Source organism: Lolium rigidum, chromosome 1, assembly GCF_022539505.1.
Source record: "Lolium rigidum isolate FL_2022 chromosome 1, APGP_CSIRO_Lrig_0.1, whole genome shotgun sequence".
In the NCBI taxonomy this organism is placed as follows: Eukaryota; Viridiplantae; Streptophyta; class Magnoliopsida; order Poales; family Poaceae; genus Lolium; species Lolium rigidum.
In genome coordinates, this window is record NC_061508.1 from 138082556 (window position 1) to 138102498 (window position 19943).

At 45.9% G+C, this 19943-nt stretch overlaps 1 protein-coding gene, 1 long non-coding RNA gene and 1 pseudogene across 2 annotated transcripts; 1 reads left to right on the forward strand and 2 right to left on the reverse strand.

The window, feature by feature from the left end:
• Positions 1-895: 895 nt before the first annotated feature.
• LOC124651981 lies at positions 896-2865 on the reverse strand (annotated as a pseudogene).
• Positions 2866-7511: 4646 nt separating this feature from the next.
• On the forward strand, positions 7512-10625 carry LOC124682446. The gene is made up of 3 exons (XR_006996286.1): positions 7512-7637; positions 8981-9088; positions 10089-10625. It is a non-coding gene; the product is annotated as an uncharacterized LOC124682446 (long non-coding RNA).
• A 618-nt stretch (positions 10626-11243) lies between these two features.
• LOC124651990 (E3 ubiquitin-protein ligase RSL1-like) lies at positions 11244-12322 on the reverse strand. The gene is made up of 2 exons (XM_047191012.1): positions 11427-12322; positions 11244-11316 (listed from the first exon to the last, which is right to left on the reverse strand). The coding sequence occupies exons 1-2, from the start codon at positions 12320-12322 to the stop codon at positions 11244-11246; spliced, it is 969 nt and encodes a 322-aa protein (XP_047046968.1).
• Between the last annotated feature and the right edge of the window lie 7621 nt (positions 12323-19943).

Sequence of the window (19943 nt, forward strand, 5' to 3'; positions counted from 1 at the left end):
AGCGGCAACAACTCTGCTCCTCTTCTCTATCCCCAACCATTCGCCAGCGTCAGCGGCCTTCACTTTGATTCAGATGCTCTTTCTTTTGTTTATCTTCTTCATTTCTGTTGCAGCAAAGCAACTGAATATTAAATAAATCCACTTTCAGATAATATAATACAAGAGCTTCATTTCAAAGATATAAAAAAGATAGAAAACCACATATATGCATATTTGAACAAAAGAAATCATATGCATGTATATCTCACATGGCACACTACTTTATATTTTCTAACACAAGGAAAGAAGCTTTTCAATGATAAATCAGTTGAAGTAGTTAGCATGTTTTACAAGTTAGCACTCAAGGCTCTCAAGACAACAAATATCTTGAATTTGGTTTTGTGGCCATTTGTAAGGAATCAATTCGAGCTCGTAAATCCTACTTTGGACTCAGCTCTATATATACTTTGTGCATATCAAATCTTGTTGGGAGACAAACTTGAAGTCAAGTGTTGAAGACTTCGCTGCGATATATTCTATCAGAGTAGAGCATGGTACAACTCAGTATGTTTGTGCAAAATAATCCGTCTACGTTATATTTCATGTGTCTCTCATAGGGCAATGATGTAATATGCCCGTGCGTTGCCACGGGACAACGATGCATATAAGCAAACCAAAATATTATTAAAATATAAACACATCATTTGGTAAAATATTTTTAAATTATTATTCAAATATAAGCAACCGCTAAGTGTTTCATTATGACTCGGTCCAATAAACACATCATTTGGTAAAAAAAATCGTGATAACTTATATTTGCGCCACTGAATTCCACATATCAAACTAATCAAATTTGTTAACTATTTAGCAACTGTACTCCAACAGTCCAACAAGGTAAAAAAAGATCATAAAAATGTTAGAAGAGAACCAAAAATAAAATCAAGACTCGCTGAGAGCTCTTTTGGCTTAGCGCCTCCAAATTCTCTACCATCTCTCCTAGTATCGCTGCCCGGTTCTCTGATGGACTTAGTTTGAGTTCGAGCTGCTTGTAGTCACTGAGCAGACATTTCTGCTGCTCATAGAGAGCTCTTCGGTCCCCGGCCAAGGGTGCCCAGGGTTGAGAAGCTCTCGTCAGGATGACGCACTGAATCTTGGCTTCCATCTTCTCCTGGAGAAGTTGATCAAGATCAGGTTGTTGATACTTTGTATTGCACATCTCCACACCCTTGTCCTGCCGAGGGCTTCCAGTTCAAGTATTCTTGAATCTTTCTCGTTGATCAGTGTTGATGCCTGTTCCAGTTTTGACTCGAGATCATTTCCCTTTCCCTCCTCCATAGGTTCCTCAAGGTGGAGAAACTCGCTCCATCCATCATCATGTGCATCAAAATCATCAGTTGATTCCTTCCTGACCACCACAGAGTTTTGAATCTCTGCAATACACAACGGAGCAATGATTAGCATAGGAGCCCTTCTGCAGAGGTAAAAAAAATTTTGAACAGGGGAGGTCCCAAAGGGACCTAGAAGCTTTCATTCATAGCGGTGGTGCAACAAATACAAGAAGGACCACTAAAAGTCGAAATTACAAATAGGTCCAGACAATATACGCGGAGGAACCTAGATCTAGATCTGGAAACGCCATCAGGTCCAGCTCCTTCACCACCACGTCGGAGCACCACGGCACAGCCAAATGCACCTCCAACCACTTGGGGCGAAGCATCGGGAGCTAACTGTACCGGAGCAGAGGGGCCTCCATCTTGGCATGGCAGCCTGGAGGTTGTTCTTCACATTCAATCGTCGGCCGGAGAGAACCGTGGCCGATGAAGAGGGTGGGAGTGGCCGCCCTTCAACCATCTTGGATGGCAGCCGAACAAAAACTGCCATGGATGCACTCCCGGGAGCAGCTTCAGAGCTCCCTTGCTGCAGAATCGACGAACAACAACAAGACCCTTTCCTGGGTTGCTTTATCAAATCAACCAGATTTATGAACAAACAGATCATATTAGACATAGAATTTTTTAAGTAATACAAATTCCCTACCAGCATCATTTCTAACGTCAATTATTGATGGTTCATATAACAGATTTAGGTTTTTCCAGAAAACGAAATAAAAAACATCAGAATAACTGAAGCATGACTTGTATTTCTCAAGCATCAAGAATAAATATCAGTTTGATCTTACACTTCTTACAAACGCAGGAAGATGAACTGCACCCAATTTTTTTTTTGGTTCATATAGACAGTTGGCATGCCACATTTGTCTGAATGAACAAACTATTCAGGAATTGGTTAATGAATGAAGATAAACTGGGTGAGAATTCAGACATACCATTGTCAAGAGATTCCTGCGCTCTCTGAAGTAGTAAAATAGATTCGGCATATGTATCACCACCTGAATTCATCCTCAATCCGTTCTCACTCTTCCCAACAGTCCCCTCATCCAATATGTCCTTGACATCAGCATCATTGGAATCACTACTTCCCTGAACTAATCTGCCCGCCATCAGTATACATTGAGGAAGGATTAGAGTAAATTTGGACCACCTCTATGCACCATTGCCGAATCTAAAAAATATAGCAAAGCTGATTATTATTGTTTCTCTTCAGATTATACAACACTAATGACCAAGAAATTAGCACCTAATATTAGGAAATCCACATACCAGCAAGAACAAATTTATATATATGGTCCAAGAAACATAACAAGTCAACATTGGATATGACGCTTCCATCTGTATGCACTCACCCTCTTCTGAAGTTTTACACTTCTACAGGCTTAACAAACATGAGTACTTACAGTCTGCAAACCAATAATGTATTGGAAGTACCTGATCTAGGCATCAGCACAAACACAATAGTCTTCTGTAATACCTCTTGTGAACTAACGAATACAACCCATAGCCTGGTAAGAATAGGTTTGAAATCAGAGCTAGTTGAAGATTATGAAATCAGAGCTAGTTCAAGACTGAGAATTAGAACCAAAAGATGTACATGTAACCAAGAATGAGAAACAAAACCGAGACAAAAGCTAATGGTAACGCATTTTGACAATCAATTGAATTTGGGCCTACCTGTTTGCACACCTTGAACAAGCACAAAGAAAATGATAGATGGCCAAACGTGCAACACATGATAGAGATTACTTCAGTTTTTATAGCCAACAGTTCTGAAAGAGGTTCCACGAGCAAGATCCTTTCAGCCTGCAGATACCAAAACCCACCACCTCGCCATGGACCTCTTGGTGTGGCAGAGCTTGGTGATAACGATCTTAATGCAGACCTCGCTGGCCTGCTAAGGTGCCACCTACATGTCGTCGATCACCATCGGCTTGTTCGCCTTGTAGTCCAGCGCCGCTGCACCCACCCAACCGATCAAACCACGCAATTCCAAGAATAATCACAACATTAAACACTACTTTGGGCGATCCATCGGGGGGTTCGACGGAGGAGGTCAAACCTGGAATGATGCGGCAGCAGCCAGCCGGCCACAACCCCAACGCTAGAATAGTCTGAGTTAAGCCTGTTTCTGGCTTTGCAAAGAAAATAGTATTAAAAATAATTGAAGGCAGTGTCAAGCCAAAACATCTATAACACAAATCAGGCGCATTAATATGGAGAAGGGAAACTCTATTAAAAGTCTAGCAACAATGATTCCTGGACGTGTAATTTTGTCGAACATTGCTGCTTGTTTATGTATGATTCCTATACGGTTAAGACTACTCAATCACGTTAATGAAAACTTCACTTGGACGCAAGTCTTGAAAAATTGAGAACATGTCTTTCGATGGCTTATACCTGAATTCAGTATCCTGTGTTGACTGAGTTGATCGCCGGTATAATGTTCTATGCTTCTACCTTGACGTCTTCCCTAGAGGCCTAGATCAAGTACGTGCAGTAATTGAAGCGTGACATCCACAATAGCAATTAAACCATCTTGACTCCACACTTCAGCAATTGAGGTCGTAATGGTTCAAGGTCTTGATCTCGACTTGGTTCTCCTCTATCTGTAGGCGCCCGGAGCTCGACCTTGCGGTGGAGACCTGGATCTCGTGAGGCAGCAGCACAGGGGCCTAGATCGGCAGCGGATCTCGCTGGTAGGGGCCGAGCGTAGCTAGCTCGTTGGGTTGATAGCTCGTGGGAGGGCGTGCATCGTGGTGGTGGCGACGAACCCGAGGTTCAGCGGCGGCGCGGCGGCCGGGACCATGGGGAATCGGGGATGGTGTACTCGACGCCCATGAAGAGCAGCAGCCCGCACGCGAACAGCGTGGGCAGCGGGTGCCGCCGCAGGATGCCGGCCACCCCCTGCACGGCTGCACGAGAGGCCACAATGGTTGGACCGAGGCGGCGGAACAACGGCTTGGGACCGGAGGGAGGCGGCGCACCATGGCAGGAGGGAGCGGCGGTGGGGTCGCTCGGAAGGAAGTGGAGAACGAATATGGGCCAGGCCCAAGGGGCGAAGATGAAGCTCGACCAGGCCCAAGAGGGCGACGACGACGAAATTGGTGGCAGAAAACGGAGGAACTTCGTTCTTTTTAAGTAGTGTAGATTTCTAATTAACATCTCCAAAAAACTAAGTAATTATATGTTTCTGGGTGTATTTTACGATTATGTAAAATATTATCTTTTTGTGGAACTTCTAAAACAATTATGTTATTCGTATGTAAGTTTATCTCTTAAATTTCTTACATCTAGAACAATAAAACGATGTAACTCTCATATATTTTCGTTTATTTCAGATGTAACTATTCCTACTGGAGCTAAAAAAAAAAAACTATTTTTTTCTGGATGGAAGTTTTGTGGCTTACTTTACATCAAAAATGATTGAATGATGGATGTCTTTAAAGTGAAACACTATATTATTTTGTGTGTACTACTGAGATATAATTTACAGGAAAACAAAGAGGAGGTAGATTCATTTAGATGTGCTTTTCTGTTGAGGTTGAACTTGTTCTATTTTTTCGGGCATGGACTTTTGGTGGAAAGAAAAAGGTGCACGAAGGACCCAAGGCGTGGGAGAGGGATACCTAGTGCTTCGGTTCTGCTTTATCGTGCCTTTCAAGTGACGACAAAGTAGAGAAGCAAATTACTTCTATTCGGGAGAAATACCGGATGAGCAAGTGGGAACATGACTTTCTATTTTTGGATCGCGTGGGACAGGGTGGCATGCTTCTTTCTGTTTTGGGGAGGAGCACCGTGGAAGTCTAAAACGTGCCCGCGCACTCTGTAGCAATGCCCATTTCAATATATACAATGCCTATGAGTTGAATGCAGTTTAGGGTGCTGGACACCCTACCTTGTTAAAACAACTGTTAAACCAAGATGTTGCAAATGCATAAAATAAAACTTGTGGAAAATAGATTGGTAGATCAGGACGTCCCATCGTTCATGGGAAAACTCCATTGTCAAGTGAAATAACATTCCATGGTAATATATAAGAGGGTTTGATGAGAATATAAGAACACAATTGTTTACTTTTTTTCGCTAACAAAATAATCTTTACTATTATATTCCAGTTGGTCGTACGTCATACAACGCGTTTGGTGAGGAGATTGGGAACATCCTAACCGTTCAATCTACATCCAACGGCGCGGTTAGTCGATCTAATGTTTGGCTTGATAATTACGTAGCCCGTGCCACCGATAAGTGAAAATACCGCTTCGGAAAACCCAAAAAAAAAGGAAGCAACGGCCCGACCTCCTCCCCCCACGAACCCTAGCCGCTTGTCATATGTCGTCCCCACGCGCCCCACGCAGCTGACCCCCGCCGCCGCCTCTCACGCAGAACGCCGCCGCCGAGCTCCCACGCAGACCGTCGCCCCCGGACAGCGCTCAGCCCCGCCCTCCGTCGAGCTCGCTCGTCCCGATGCCGCCTCACCCCTCCCCCCGCCTGCTCCGGCCCGACCCTCCTCGCGCGCCCGCACGCTCGCGGCCGGCCCACCATCGCAGCCCCTGCCCTCCACCGCCGCCCCCAGGCCTCGAGCCGCCGCGCCGTTTGCTCCCTCCCGCTTGTCGCCCCCCCACGACCAGCTCGACGGCATGGCCGAGCGCCGCCGCCGGGTCGTCCCATGGTAGGCGCGAGAGGCCCGCTGCCTGGCCGACCACCTCCAGCCCGATCCCGTCCTACAGCCCGAGCGGATGAGGTGAGATATTGTCTTCCCTTCGTTCTCCTTTTCCTCTTTTTTCTAATAATCATCATGAACCCCTGGAAACGCATATGTTGGGTGGTGCTTTAGTGTGGTGGACTGCATCTCATGAACATTTATTCCTTTTTCTTCTACTCTTCTAGCACAGTTTGTATCCTCAGATTACTGCTTTCTGCTAATATATGCCATCATATTTGATATTGGACAGGAGATAGGTTTTCTCGTCTAAATTGTGATATGGTGATTTAATTGATGAATCTGTAGCTTCAGCAGAATGCAACAGAGCAACCATGGGTGGTGTAGGCACGCACTGTTTCTTGATGCCATTGGTTGGCCAAGGTGCTAAACAACCTTCCTTTCCGTTTTCTGTGCATCAGGTTAGGTGCTTCCGACTGGTCGAATGCATTGATTTTCCTTTCTGATACCCCTTAAGATGGCTTACACATATGCAGTGCTAGCGATGTTATGCATAAATGGTCAACTGCTTGTACCAAGTAAAGCATTTCTACTTTTTAATTAGCTTATCTTTCTTCTCCATGAAGCTCAAATAAATCGTTCCATCGATCAAGTCCAATTGGATATCGCCGTCCACCTTAACCATCATACACGCAACCCAAACCTGACTTGACACTCTATCAATCAAGTCCAATTAGATATCGCATATAAAACAGGTCACATGTGTCGCAAGAGAACAACATTGTCACTGCATCCATGTTTTAGCATAGTTTTTATGTTCTCTTCAGCTCGCTTGTTTTGATTTACACGAAGCGTGGGGGGCTCCCTTTGACTCTTAATTATTGGAAGTAAACTTGACTGGCTGGGACGCACAATCCTGTCCAAGAATAACTTAGTTATCTTGAAGAACTCACTCTAAACTTTATGTGTTTCTGTAGGTGAATCTATCTTCCCCATCTACAGAAGAGGGCTGCATATGTAAATAGTGTGTGTTAAAAAAGATTATATTTTCAGTAGTGAGTATATTAATCAACTTTTGAGTGTTATGTTACATGGCTGCATAATTTTGTGTACTTTTTGGTTGGGTAATCATGTACGTTATTTTATGTTTAAGATGGTGTACTGTAATTTCTATTGCTCACCTTCCAGACTTCTTATAGTTTGTTGGAGCTGTTATGGATACTGTGTGTTTTACTGCTACATAAACTCAATTTTTCATATATGTTTGTCTTTTAATACATGTTACATTTTCCAGACAGAGGAAGTAGAAATACTCATATCATAATCCAACGATGCAGGCCAACGCCCCAACGTACCCAGCTCGGTCGTCGTCGATGCCCCTCACCTCCATAGTGGACGCCGACCGTCCCAGCGCTGGCCGACGCCGCCTGTTGTACCCAGCTCGCCCTGCCTCCAAGTCGCCGGCCTCCATGACGCTGTGTTCCCGGATGCCGTGTTCCAGGAAGAAGATTCCCTTCCCGCAGCGAGGACGCGGGTACCCCTCACCCAGCTCGACGGCGTACTTCTCCTCCAAGGCGGTGGGCTACCATCTCTGCAGACAGAAGGTACCTCAAGTGCATATTCTGAACCTACCATCTCTGCATATCGTTGTGCACATTTTCAAATTTAAACCACAATTATGCATACGGAAGGTATAGATGTGAGAATTGGAAACTGACACATCAGGAAATGCATGATTTCTAGGGCATAATCGTTCTGGGATTACTTGTTACTCCAATTACATGATAATGTTAGCACGTTCGATATTTGCTGTTTTTCTGTCAATTTGATGCATAGTTGTTGGCTTCTATCTGTTTCTAGGCAGCATTCGATGAGCTCATATGAAGTTCCAGCCATCAAAACAAGTTTCATAAACCAGCTATCAAAACAAATTCAGTGAATTTCTGTGCACACATATCATCTTCAACAATTTGTTTCCTTTTGGTCTGTTTGTGCTTCGCCATATTATCCACATACATGCGCTGCACTCTTAAAATGCTTTTACATCACTTGCGGTAGTTGATTTATGGCATATATAATAGTGTGCAATTATAGATGTACACAAGATCAGTGAAGTACGCTATCCCAAGCATTCATAGCTGTCAGTGTGTGGTCCTTGCCATCGGTGGTTGACATGAAAATCACATAGAGCAACATGCTTTAAACCTGCTGGGAGACCTCTAAGTTTATGGAAAAACTGTATGTGCAGTGACTTAAGACTACAGAACAGTAGACGACTCTCTCCGAAACTTAAAAACCAGTCTTCCAGTTGTTTCACCTGACTGTCTTTCTTAAAGAAATTTATAATCATGCGAACCTGCATGTTACATATAATCATATATATAATTTCAAATTCTAGAGAAATTTATAACTAAAATTATACAGAGACATTATATATAATGCATCAACTGAAGCCACTTGCAGACTTTAGTTAAGTATAAGTAACCGTTGCTTCTCTAACAATGCAAACAGCATGGGCCGAGCTTATCCGAAAAGAAAACAAGCTGCAAGAGCAAGCTTGAGGATAGAAGCATCTATTTTTACTTGACCCATGCAGAATCATTTGTGACATTTCACTTACTAAATTAAAAAGTCAGGGAGTGCTATCACAAATGAATCGTTCGACAGTTAATTTTCAAGACACATGGATCTTCTCTATGTGGAGCTTGCCATGGAGCGCTTGACATCTTCTTTCCATCCGAAGACACCTTGTATCCAATCGTTAGTACCCAGCATGAAAACCCAGCAGCTCAGGGTCTCATGCAGCACCTTTAGCAGTTCTATGACCTGTTTTTCATAGCTATTTGGACAACAAGACAATTGTTTTTACTATGTGCATGTATGCAGAATCATTGGAGGCTCTGTGTTTTCTTGGTAATACTGACACTGTGGTTGATGTAATGCCTAGCTTGCTAGATGTTCTCCGGTCATGCAGCCATTCAGGGGAAGCAAAACGGTGGAGACTGGAGACTGACGTCATCAACATCGGTATGAAAGCTTACATATATTGGTGAAGGTATACATGAACCAAATCTGAACTGATCCTTCTGTTTACACGAGCTGTGTATGTACAGTAGTAGAATTTTTGCTCACTTATTCACGTAGCTATCGATATAAGTATGCTGCTGAAGCCTGCTGGAACAAAACGTTTTTTTGGAATAATAAGAATGGCATTCTTCACTGATGAGATATTTAACCTTTTTTTTGTTGAAGCTCCTATCTCCATCACTGTAAATAGGTCTGGACAATGGTGTACAGTTAATGCTGGGTACCTATTATAAGAAATATATATATACACTTTACCTGTTTGTAAGAAAGCTGGTAACGTGTTATTCATTTACTATATGAGAGGCGATCCATAAATAGTAGGGCAATGAAAATTATTTTTGTTTTTCTTCACGAAAAAATGCTATCTTCATGTTTTCAGTACAATTTGTTTGGTATACAATGGTGTATATCTCAATAGGAAGCCAAGAAAATGAAAACTTCTACCGGAGTATCTTATTCTCACATGACAATTGAATACTTTTATTTATTGAACCCCAATTGGGATATTTAGGAGCACTGATGGTCAGTTATATAGCTCGAATATATTGCGTATATTCTCAAGCTGTAGAATTAGGTATTTATGGGTGTATAAAATAACTCAGAATGCTATGTCCTGAGTGTGTCATGATGGGTCTTGCAAAGGTTTGGTAATTTGCTTAGGTTTTAAACTAGGTTTAGTGTTTTTCATTGATCCATAGATGTACGATTTTGCCAAAATAAAAGGTGTGTTATGTTAACTTAGAACATAGTACCTCGCTTAACTTTCATATTCCTCAGCAGATCACTATTCAGTAGTTGGTTTTGATGTTTCAAACTTTCAATGCTAAAATATAATTTTTGTGTTCGCCAATAGAAAAAGATAATGACTTTACGGAGGGTAAATTTTAATAGGTTTTACTGAGTAGACTTGTATATTTTATAAAACACCCCATGATATTTATTGTTTACTTTGATTGTGAAAATGACAGGGATATATGGTACAAGTCTCGGAATGTGGTGAAGCACTTCTTATGCATCATAACATGTTGTTTCAAAGAGATTTGATGTGGTACGTATTAGAACGCCATTTTGATACTCTTAAGCTCAGTCATCCCGTTTTAAATCATATTCTTGCATTAAAATACACATTACCCTTCCATGTTGTAATTAGATGAATTCGGCCCCTTCGCTTTTTTTTTTCTTTGAACTTAATTTTTCGTATGCATGATTTCTGCTCATTTTACCGGTAGATTTGTTAATTAATGGTACACATATATGTTGTTGCATCTGTTGTGTTTCCTCCTTGCTTACTTCTGATTTTATATAGAAACTTGACATGGTCAATTATTGTTATAAATACAATTTCTGAATGTGATGGGAAGATCCATCAAAGTAACATGTACCATTTTCCTGTTTCTTCATTGTGTGCCTACCTAGGCTCACACTATATGCAATCTTGAATCAAGATTCAGTATCATGTGCCACCTTCACCTACTTAGAAAATAATAGCAGGTGGTAGACAACGTGAAGAGGCGTGACGAAATGAATGACAGTAAGAAGGATGGCGTGCTACTGGACGCGTTCTTCATAATCGTGCATCTCGACCTTGTCTGATGCTTTCCATCCTGTTGTGTTTGATGCAGGTTTTTTCTCCTATTATTGCTCCAGTTTTTAAATTTGTTTGGTAGAACTTCACAAGCAACATTGTAGACATTATCCTTTTCTCGTCTTTGATTGAGTAACTATGAATATAAACATTCTATGTACCCATGTTATTGAAATGCTGGAATATTCATGTGCATTATGTTTGCTTGTGTGGTGAGGTACAAAACTTGGAGGTCCGTAGCAACGCACGGGCATTCAACTAGTTTAGTCTAAAATGCCAGAATAAAAATGAAGCATTATTAATCAGGACATTAGATTTAAGTGGGATCTAAGATGAAATCCAGCTTCATGTTTCCACGGTTTAGCACTACATCGCTGTTCGAATCACAAGAAAATAGTATAACTCAAACCCACATATAACGGGTTTCAACTCCTTAGAACTTGGAAAATTTTCTCCATTCCAAGAAAATTCAGTTTCTAAGATGCAAAGTTTGCAGAGGCACCACTCCGTCATAATCTTTGCGTCTCGTGTTCTCCTCTCATGCTGTGGTGCAGCTAGAATGAGTCCCGCCCCACTGGTTGCCACATCCATAGCAGAACTCGAATTTACACCTGTGCATGAAAGAAGGAACCATTAGAAATTTCAGCAACAAACATTATTATGCAAAAGCAATGCAAGTTATGCAACAAACACAAGAATAATGTTAGCACTAGCTATGTACCTGCAGGTAATGTGTAAGCAGCCTTCGGTTTTCTCGACGAAGAACTGGCACTTGGGGCACCTCTTCCACTTCTTCCCCTTGGCCATCTCCAGCAGCATCATGTCCTCCTTGCCTCTGTCACCCTTGCCGAGCTTCCTGTAAGCGGCACAGTCGGCGCCAGCGTGCCACGGCACGCCGCACCGGGCACAGAACAGCCTCCTGCACACCTGGCACTCCGACTGTGAGACATTACCATCGTCGGCGTCGTCCACCAGCATCATCGCCGAGCAGTCCTTGAACGGACAGTAGGTCCTCTTGGCGCCGAGCATCATGGATTCGCAGAGCGCGGCGCCCCAGCGCTCGAAGACCTCCCGTGGGAGCATGTCCTGACAGAGCGCCGGGTCGAGGACGCCGGCACACCGCTCCTCGGGGCACTTGACGTCGGCGATCCTATCCTGGATCTTGGCGCCGATGTAGCCCCCGAGGCACGCCGTGCAGAAGGCGTGCGCGCAGCCGCTGCTGGCGCGGTGCGCGTCCGACGGAGGCACGGCGTCCATGCAGATCTTGCAAAACACGAGCGCCGAGGCCGCCGTGGGGGTGGCATTGGGCCTAGAGGTCGAAGAGAAAGAGGCACCGGCAGACGAGCACTCACCTATGACAATGAAGGGGACTGCGCTACTGCTGGTGCTGGCAGCGAGACGTGCTGGGAGCAGCGCGCGCGCCGAGGAGGCAGCCGCGATGGCGGATGACATGATCACCTCCTGGAGCTGGAGCTCGGCGGCGTACTTCTCGTCGGATATCGGGAAGAGCTCATCGTCTTCAGCGACGTCGGTGTTGTTCCGAGCGTGGGCGAGGGCTGAGAAGTAGAAGTCGTCGACGACGCCGGTGAGGTCTGGGTTGCAAGATTCGGCCGCCATTTCTTTGTGCGAGGTGAGGAGGTCGATAGCCTCTTAATCTGGGATCTGTTGCAGACTTGCAGTGTTTAAGTATCCACTAATTAGATGGTTAATAATGTCGAAGCCAATACGTCGCGTCTTTACAGGAGCCAATACGTCGTCTACTCGTCTTGGTATTCCTGCGAGGGGGTCGAGACCAGAATTTAGGAGCCTGCCGTTGGCTGTTTTTCGCGTCTCATGCTATTCCCGACATGCATGCCTTCATCATTGGTTCCATTAATCGGTGTTAAAAAAAATGCTCAGATGAAGAGGCTGAGGCTCTTAAAGTTGGAATAATCCGACATTTTTTTAAGAAACAAAGTACTCATTCGCAAAACTGAGTCGACAGGTCAAGTTTTGAGATTGACGAATTCACCATTTCCAACTTCAGATTGGTTCTCCAAGTTTTGAGACTGAGTCGACATGTTAGGAGTTGGAGTGCTTGACAATGTAATGTCCGGGGCGTATCATATCAATGAATTATTCTTCCACCCGAGAAATTATGCTATTTGTGTAAAAACAGGCAAATATGAAAAAAGATTACAAAAATGATAGTGAAATATTGTTTATATGCTAGCACTAACAAAACAAAAGCCGTCACATGTGGCAAAAGGTGCCCTCGACCATGTGTATGGTCATGAGATCCTGTTCCATCTGTCCTTACAACCATTTGCGATGTTTATTCTGCCTACTATGGTGCCCTTCACGATTTAAAAGAAACCGTGGAGTCAAGATTTGAATCAGGACTTCTTTGAAGAAATGAAAGTAGTGGCACGGATGTGTTATAGGTTGCTTTATGCTGAAGTTGGGATATAGCATACTTATTTGTTTACTGGGAACATATCACTCTCTGTGTACAGTAACTGAAAGAAAAGCAACCAGAGCGGCCATGTCTGTTTGTCTCTCCCGACCCCGCGATGGCGATCCCCTCCCTAGCGATTTCCGCCTAGAAACTACCGATATCACGAAAGATAATGGAATCCCGTCCAAAGATGATCGAACACCACTGCCTTTGACCCCTCTAGAGAATCCATCAGCTACCGACCCACCAAATTTCCTGCCCATCGAATTCAGACACAGAATCCACCGCATCATAGCCCAATCCCAAAATCCATCCAAATCAATCACTGTCCTCCGCAAGAAATTCGAGAATCTCCTATCCACGGAGAGGAAAGATGCTGAATCGATCCCGTCCCCGCCGCGGATCCCCTCCCCATGGTTCCCGCCCCGACTTTCGCCACGGCAGTCTCTGCCCCTGCCTCCACCCCTCCAAGCGCGCCTCTTGATTACCTGGAGCCCCCGTCCCTAAATTTCTCATGTGTCTTAATGGAGTGCCGCCTAAGACGGGATCCCCGGCGAGGGCTTGCCGGCGGGTTGATTGCGTCGAGCTGGAGATGCCAACGATCATGGGCGACATCAGCAGAGGCGATTTCGCTCGAGGCTTCTGCGACGACTATATCAAAGGTATTGATACCTGCGATTACCACCCTTTACTGCCTCCGCCCCCTGATCTAGAGGACGAGCTATATCGGGAGGCCTGCTACATCCGAAATCAACACACCGAGCCACTCTGTCCTTACCACAAATCTGAGACCTCTGCAACCATGGAGAACCAAGGCACCGACGCGACCAAGCTGGTGGTCTCAGAAGCTGTGACTGTAACCACTAGGCGCGATGCTGAAGCTGTTGCTACCAATCCCCCCTACATCAACCCGGGAGGTAGCGCGGCCACTGGTGCAGGCCCATCGCGACGCCATGCAGGGAAGCAGATCATGGAGGACGACCGCACTGATAAGGAGCGGGCACCGATCATCATCAACTTTGCCAAGGCCCGTGGTCTGATGCCTGTCCGCCTTTTCGCGGTAGGCGTCTTCCTGTCCGTGCTCTCCATCACCTCCAAGCAGCTGCTGAGCTACATGAAGAACGCGTGGAAGATCAGGGGCATGATGGAGTCGCTCCAGCTCGCGGACAGGAGGTTCGTGCTGGAGTTCTCCATCGAAGGCGACTACGAACATGTCACGCACGGCGGTCCATGGAGTTACCAAGGCGACGTCGTGCTCGTCCGCAAGCTCAAGGATGGGGAGGACCCGAACACGGTACAGTTTGAGTCCATGCCTATTTGGGATCAATTCACACGTATCCCGTTCTATCTCCTGTCCAAGCAGCTGGCAAGGAAACTTGCAAGGGACCTGGGCGAGTACATCTCCATCGACAACGACGCGAGAAGCGACATCTGCGACAAAATACTCCGCGCCAGAGTCCGCATCCCCATCGGCCGCGCGCTTCAGAGGAGGATCACGCTGGAGGATGAAGTCTTGGACGAGGAGGTGGTTGTGACCGTCCTCTACGAGCGCCTCCCGTCGTTCTGCCTCTGCTGCGGGGTGATTGGGCACCAGGAGAATGACTGCGACCTGCCAATCACCCTCAGGAAGCGGAGATACGCCAAGGACATCGCCCCCCCCCCCACGCACGCCAAGGACATCAGGAAGTGGTTCCTGCCCGAGTCGGTGGGCGAAAACGGGCGTGCCATCCAAATGGACACTCCATGGCGCAACGTCGCCGCTCTTGGAGCTAAGCGTGGGCCGACGCCCAAGGCGCAGCTGGCGATCGTCGCCCATGTGGTGAAGGAGGTCGAGAAGCTAACGGTGCAGGACACCGTGGGGGGTCCAAACAGAGCGAGATACTACCCCAGCGGCAACGACACCGACAAGAACGTGCAGGCTACATCACCTCCTACAACGCCCGTCGAGTCCAAGACCGCCATCGACACTGACAAACCGACTCCCAGCGAGCCTGCAATCATCAAGAACTCCACCGACAAGGCTGCAGAGGAGAACACAACAAGCAAGAAGTGGAAGAGGGCGGTCAGAGAACCTGGTGAGGCGCAGAGCATCGTCACGGACGACCAAGGCGGGGTGCCGCCAAGCATCAACAAAGGCCAGCTGCTGATCAAGGACGGGAACATATCGGGCCCCAAGGAGGGGGGGGCGATGTTGGGCAAACGGCGTGATAGAGTGCTGCAGGTGGAGGACGGTGGCACGCTGCTGCCACAACTGAAGAAGAGGAAGGAGGAGGGTGCTGCCAGTACCAGTGAAGATGGCGACCCAGGGAGCGATGACAAGGAGGAAGCTATCAGCCCAGGGCTACTGGTCAACTGACAGGCGTGAGCGTCAGCGCCTGTCAGAAGCCATGAAACTCCTCTCATGGAACTGCCGGGGACTGGGCCTGCCCCGGACAGTTCAAGAATTGGTGCAGCTCGTCCGCACCTATAGACCTAAGTTGTTGTTCATCTGTGAGACTAGAACTGGGGAAAAGAAGATAAAAGAACTAAGATGGCGCCTAGGCCTCAGAAAATACCTTACGCAATTACGGAAAGGGAAAGTGGCCGGTATTGCTCTGTATTGGGATGAACAACTTGAAATAAAAGTTCTGTCACACGGTCCGCGATACTTTGATGTGTTGATCAATGACAGAACCAATGGCCGTAAATGGCGGGGAAACTTTGTGTATGGCGAACCAAAGAGCTCTGAAAGACACCATATTTGGAATATTTTGCGCAGAATTAAGACTGACGTAGATGTTCCGTGGATGATGATTGGTGACTTCAACGAGACGAAGTGGCAACATGAACACTTCTCAGAAACAAAAAGGTCTGAGAGAAGAATTGCAGATTTCAGGAGAATGTTAAATTACTGTGATCTTCATGACATTCCTTTCACTGGACCACCGTGGAATTACAATAACAAGCAGAAAGAGAACAGAAATGTGAGATCAAGGATTGACAGGGTTGTTGCTTCTCACAGCTGGTCGGCTTTGTTTCCTGACGCGAAACTTTCCCATGTTTGCTCGTCCAGATCGGATCACTTTCCTCTTCTTCTCGACTGTGAGAAGTATCCAGGCTAGCAAAGCACCTCTACACCTCAAAGATACGAGCACATGTGGGAGAGAGACCCAGCACTTCCCTTGGTGATCGAGGAGGCCTGGGCGAGCATGCCGGATTGCTCAAACTTGAGTGAGCTGATACAAAAAATAACTAATGCACGTGAGCACCTCAAGGATTGGAGTGCGCTGAATTTTGGCAAAGTCACCAAGGAGATCAACAAAAAAAGGAAGCACCTTACAAAGTTGTGGAGAAGAACCAAAACGGAAAACCGTGACTCTAAAATTCAGAGAATCAGTTCAGAGCTTGATGAACTCTTACACAGAGAGGAAATGATGTGGAGGCAGAGATCCAGAATTGATTGGTTAAAAGAAGGAGACAGAAACACCAAATTTTTTCACAGGAAAGCAAACTGGAGACAAAACAAGAATAGGATCAGCAGAATCAAGGATGCCAATGGTGTTTGGATTGATGACCCAGATGAAATAAAAAACCTCGCAAATGAGTTCTTCAAAAACTTATATGCGAGTGACCCCACGGTCTTCCTTGTGGATCTGCTGAACCTAATTCACTCGCCCATCACTCCGGACATCAATGAAGGATTGTGCGCGGGTTTTACTGATGATGAAATCAGTGACGCCTTATTTCAGATTGGTCCACTAAAAGCGCCTGGTCCGGATGGAATGCCCGGCAGATTCTTTCAAAGGAACTGGGCTTTGATGAAGGATGAAGTTATTCGAGCAGTAAGAAATTTCTTTGACAATGGGGTTATGCCAGAAGGTCTAAATGACACAGTCATTGTTCTTATCCCAAAAGGAACGAACCCCGAGTGCCTTGCTGACTATAGACCGATAAGCCTTTGCAACGTAATCTACAAGATTATTTCAATGTGTCTGGTTAATCGCCTGCGCCCGTTCCTGGACAATCTCATCTCGAAAACCCAGAGCGCGTTTGTTCCAGGGAGACTAATCACAGATAATGCCATCATCGCCTTTGAAAGCTTTCACAAAATTCAGAGGAGTAAAAATCCAAGAGACACCCATTGCGCCTATAAGCTTGATCTATCTAAAGCATATGATCGGGTTAACTGGCTCTTCCTGGAGGGCGCTATGAGGAAAATGGGCTTCTGTGACAAGTGGACAGAGTGGATTATGACTTGCGTTCGCTCTGTCAAATTCTCGGTCAGGATAAATGGGCACACTCATGAGACCTTCACCCTCCCGTGGCTTGCGTCAAGGCGACCCTCTTAGCCCGTACTTGTTCCTGCTCGTGGGGAAGCTCTCTCATGTATCCTCAAAAAACAATCCTTGGATGGCAGCATTACACCCCTCAACGTCGCTAGAGGTGCCCCAGGGATCTCCAACCTTCTTTTCGCTGACGACTGCCTCCTCTTCTTCAAAGCAACCCCAGAGGAGGCAAGGGCTGTTGACAGCACTCTGAAGTTTTTTCAGAGATGCACGGGTCAACTCCTCGGCCCTAGCAAATGCTCGATTCTCTTCAGCTCTGCTTGTCCTTCGGCGAATCAATCGGTTATCAAATCAATCCTGGGTGTGTCCACTTCTACCTTCGAGGAGAAATATCTGGGACTGCCAACACCGGAGGGAAGAATGAAAAGAGAATGCTTCCAACCGGTGATGACTAGGTTCACCAAAAGGTTAACCAATTGGGCTGAAAGATTTATGGCTTATGGTGCTAAAGACACTTTAGTCAAATCTGTTGCCTAGGCTCTCCCATGCTATGTCATGGGCGTCTTCAAGATGTCAATTGGGTTCTGTGAGCAGTATGAGAAACTGATCTGTGACTTCTGGTGGGGCGATGACCAAAATCAAAGAAAGGTCCATTGGATGGCTTGGGACAACATCACCAAACCAAAAGGGAAGGGTGGCTTGGGCTTCAGAGATATGCACCTGCTAAACCAAGCACTACTTGCCAGGCAAGCTTGGCGACTAATCCAAAACCCCTCAAGTCTGTGTGCTAGAGTCCTAAAGGCTCGATACTTTCCCCATGGAAATATTCTTCACACCCGTGTTCTCCTCAGACCCGTCACCAGTTTGGAAAGGGGTTGAGTTCGGTCTTGACCTGCTAAAAGGAGGCATCATCTCTCGCATTGGCAACGGGAGAAACACTCAGATTCTCAGAGATCAATGGCTGCCTAGGGATGTTGGTTTAAAAGTTACAGCGTTGAAGAAAAACTCAAGACGCCGCTGGATCAACCAACTCATCGATTCAAATACTAAAAGATGGAATGAACCCCTACTCCGAGAGTTGTTCTATGAGCATGACATACAGACGATTCTGTCCATAGATCTCCCACAGCAAAACCACCCGAGGACCGGGTGGCCTGGCACTATGAAAGAAATGGAGTATTCACGGTCAAAAGCGCCTACCGTCTTGCCTACTCCCTGAAGCATAAGAATCGCGACTGTGTAAGCACCAGTAGCAAGCCCAACGGAGAAAGGTCGCTGTGGAACTGCGTCTGGAAAGCGAATGTTCCCCCAAAGGTGCGTGTCTTCGGCTGGGGACTAGCCACTGATACCCTGCCAACAAGAAACAACAAGTTCAGCAGAAATCTGGAACTTGACGACACTTGCACAATCTGTGGTTCTGGCAAAGAGGACGCTCACCATGCCACTATTACATGCACCAAGGCAGTTTTCCTTCGTCAAGCCATGCGTAAGTGCTGGAAGCTGCCTCACGAGCAAACTCTCAGGTACACAGGGAAAGACTGGTTACTTATTTGTTTGAACAGTGTCGATGACGCAACCAAGGCCAAGACTCTGTTGCTCCTTTGGCGTGCATGGCACTTGTGCACAACCAAGGCAGGGAAACGATCGAGAGCTCGGTCGCGTTCCTCCAGGCCTACAGCAGTACTCAAGAGCTCTCACTGAATGCCGCTGAAGATCTCAAGGGCAAGACACCGCTGCTCACTGACCCAACTCCCTCCGTTTATGGGACGAGGGAGTCCAAATACAAAAGATGGTCACTCCCGCCCAGAAGCTGGGTGAAATTGAACACAGACGCCTCCTTTATCGGACTAGGCAAGCCTAGCGCGGTGGGTGTTGTCGCCAGGGACCACAGCGGGAAGGTTCTTATGGCTGCCTGCTCTCCGTTGCCTAACTGCGAAGACGCAGAGGAAGCTGAGATCAAGGCAGCACTAATGGGCATAAAACTGTTGGCTGGGCAAGGGCACCAACATGTGATCATCGAGCTCGACTGCGCCGCGGTGGCCAAGGCATTGCAGTCCCCTGTGAACAGATCAAAGCAGTGGGCCTTGTATGATGAGGCAAAAACACTTCTGATGATGTTTGAGGACCACAAGGTAGTTCATGTTAACAGAGAGAGCAACATAGTCGCTGATGCACTAGCTAAAATTGGTAGATCTGCAGGTAGCTGTATCTGGGACGTTGTAACACAAGACACCGCTTTGTGTGATCCAGAATAAATACAAGGCTCTCTTTGCTCAAAAAAAGAATATTTGTTTAGTTCATAAGTTATCGTATATTCAAAATTAATTTGATTTATTCAAGCGGTAAAGTACCAAATTTTCGGGCATTTTTCAGTAGCTTGATCTACCGGTACCACCAGCAGAAAACCCATGTGAGATTAAAAAAAAAGGACCTTGACACTGATGTTACAGATCATGAGGCAAAATTTCTAAGATGTGCAATTATGTACTACCTTTTTACGGATAAAGCATCAACAAATGGTTATTCAATTACAAAT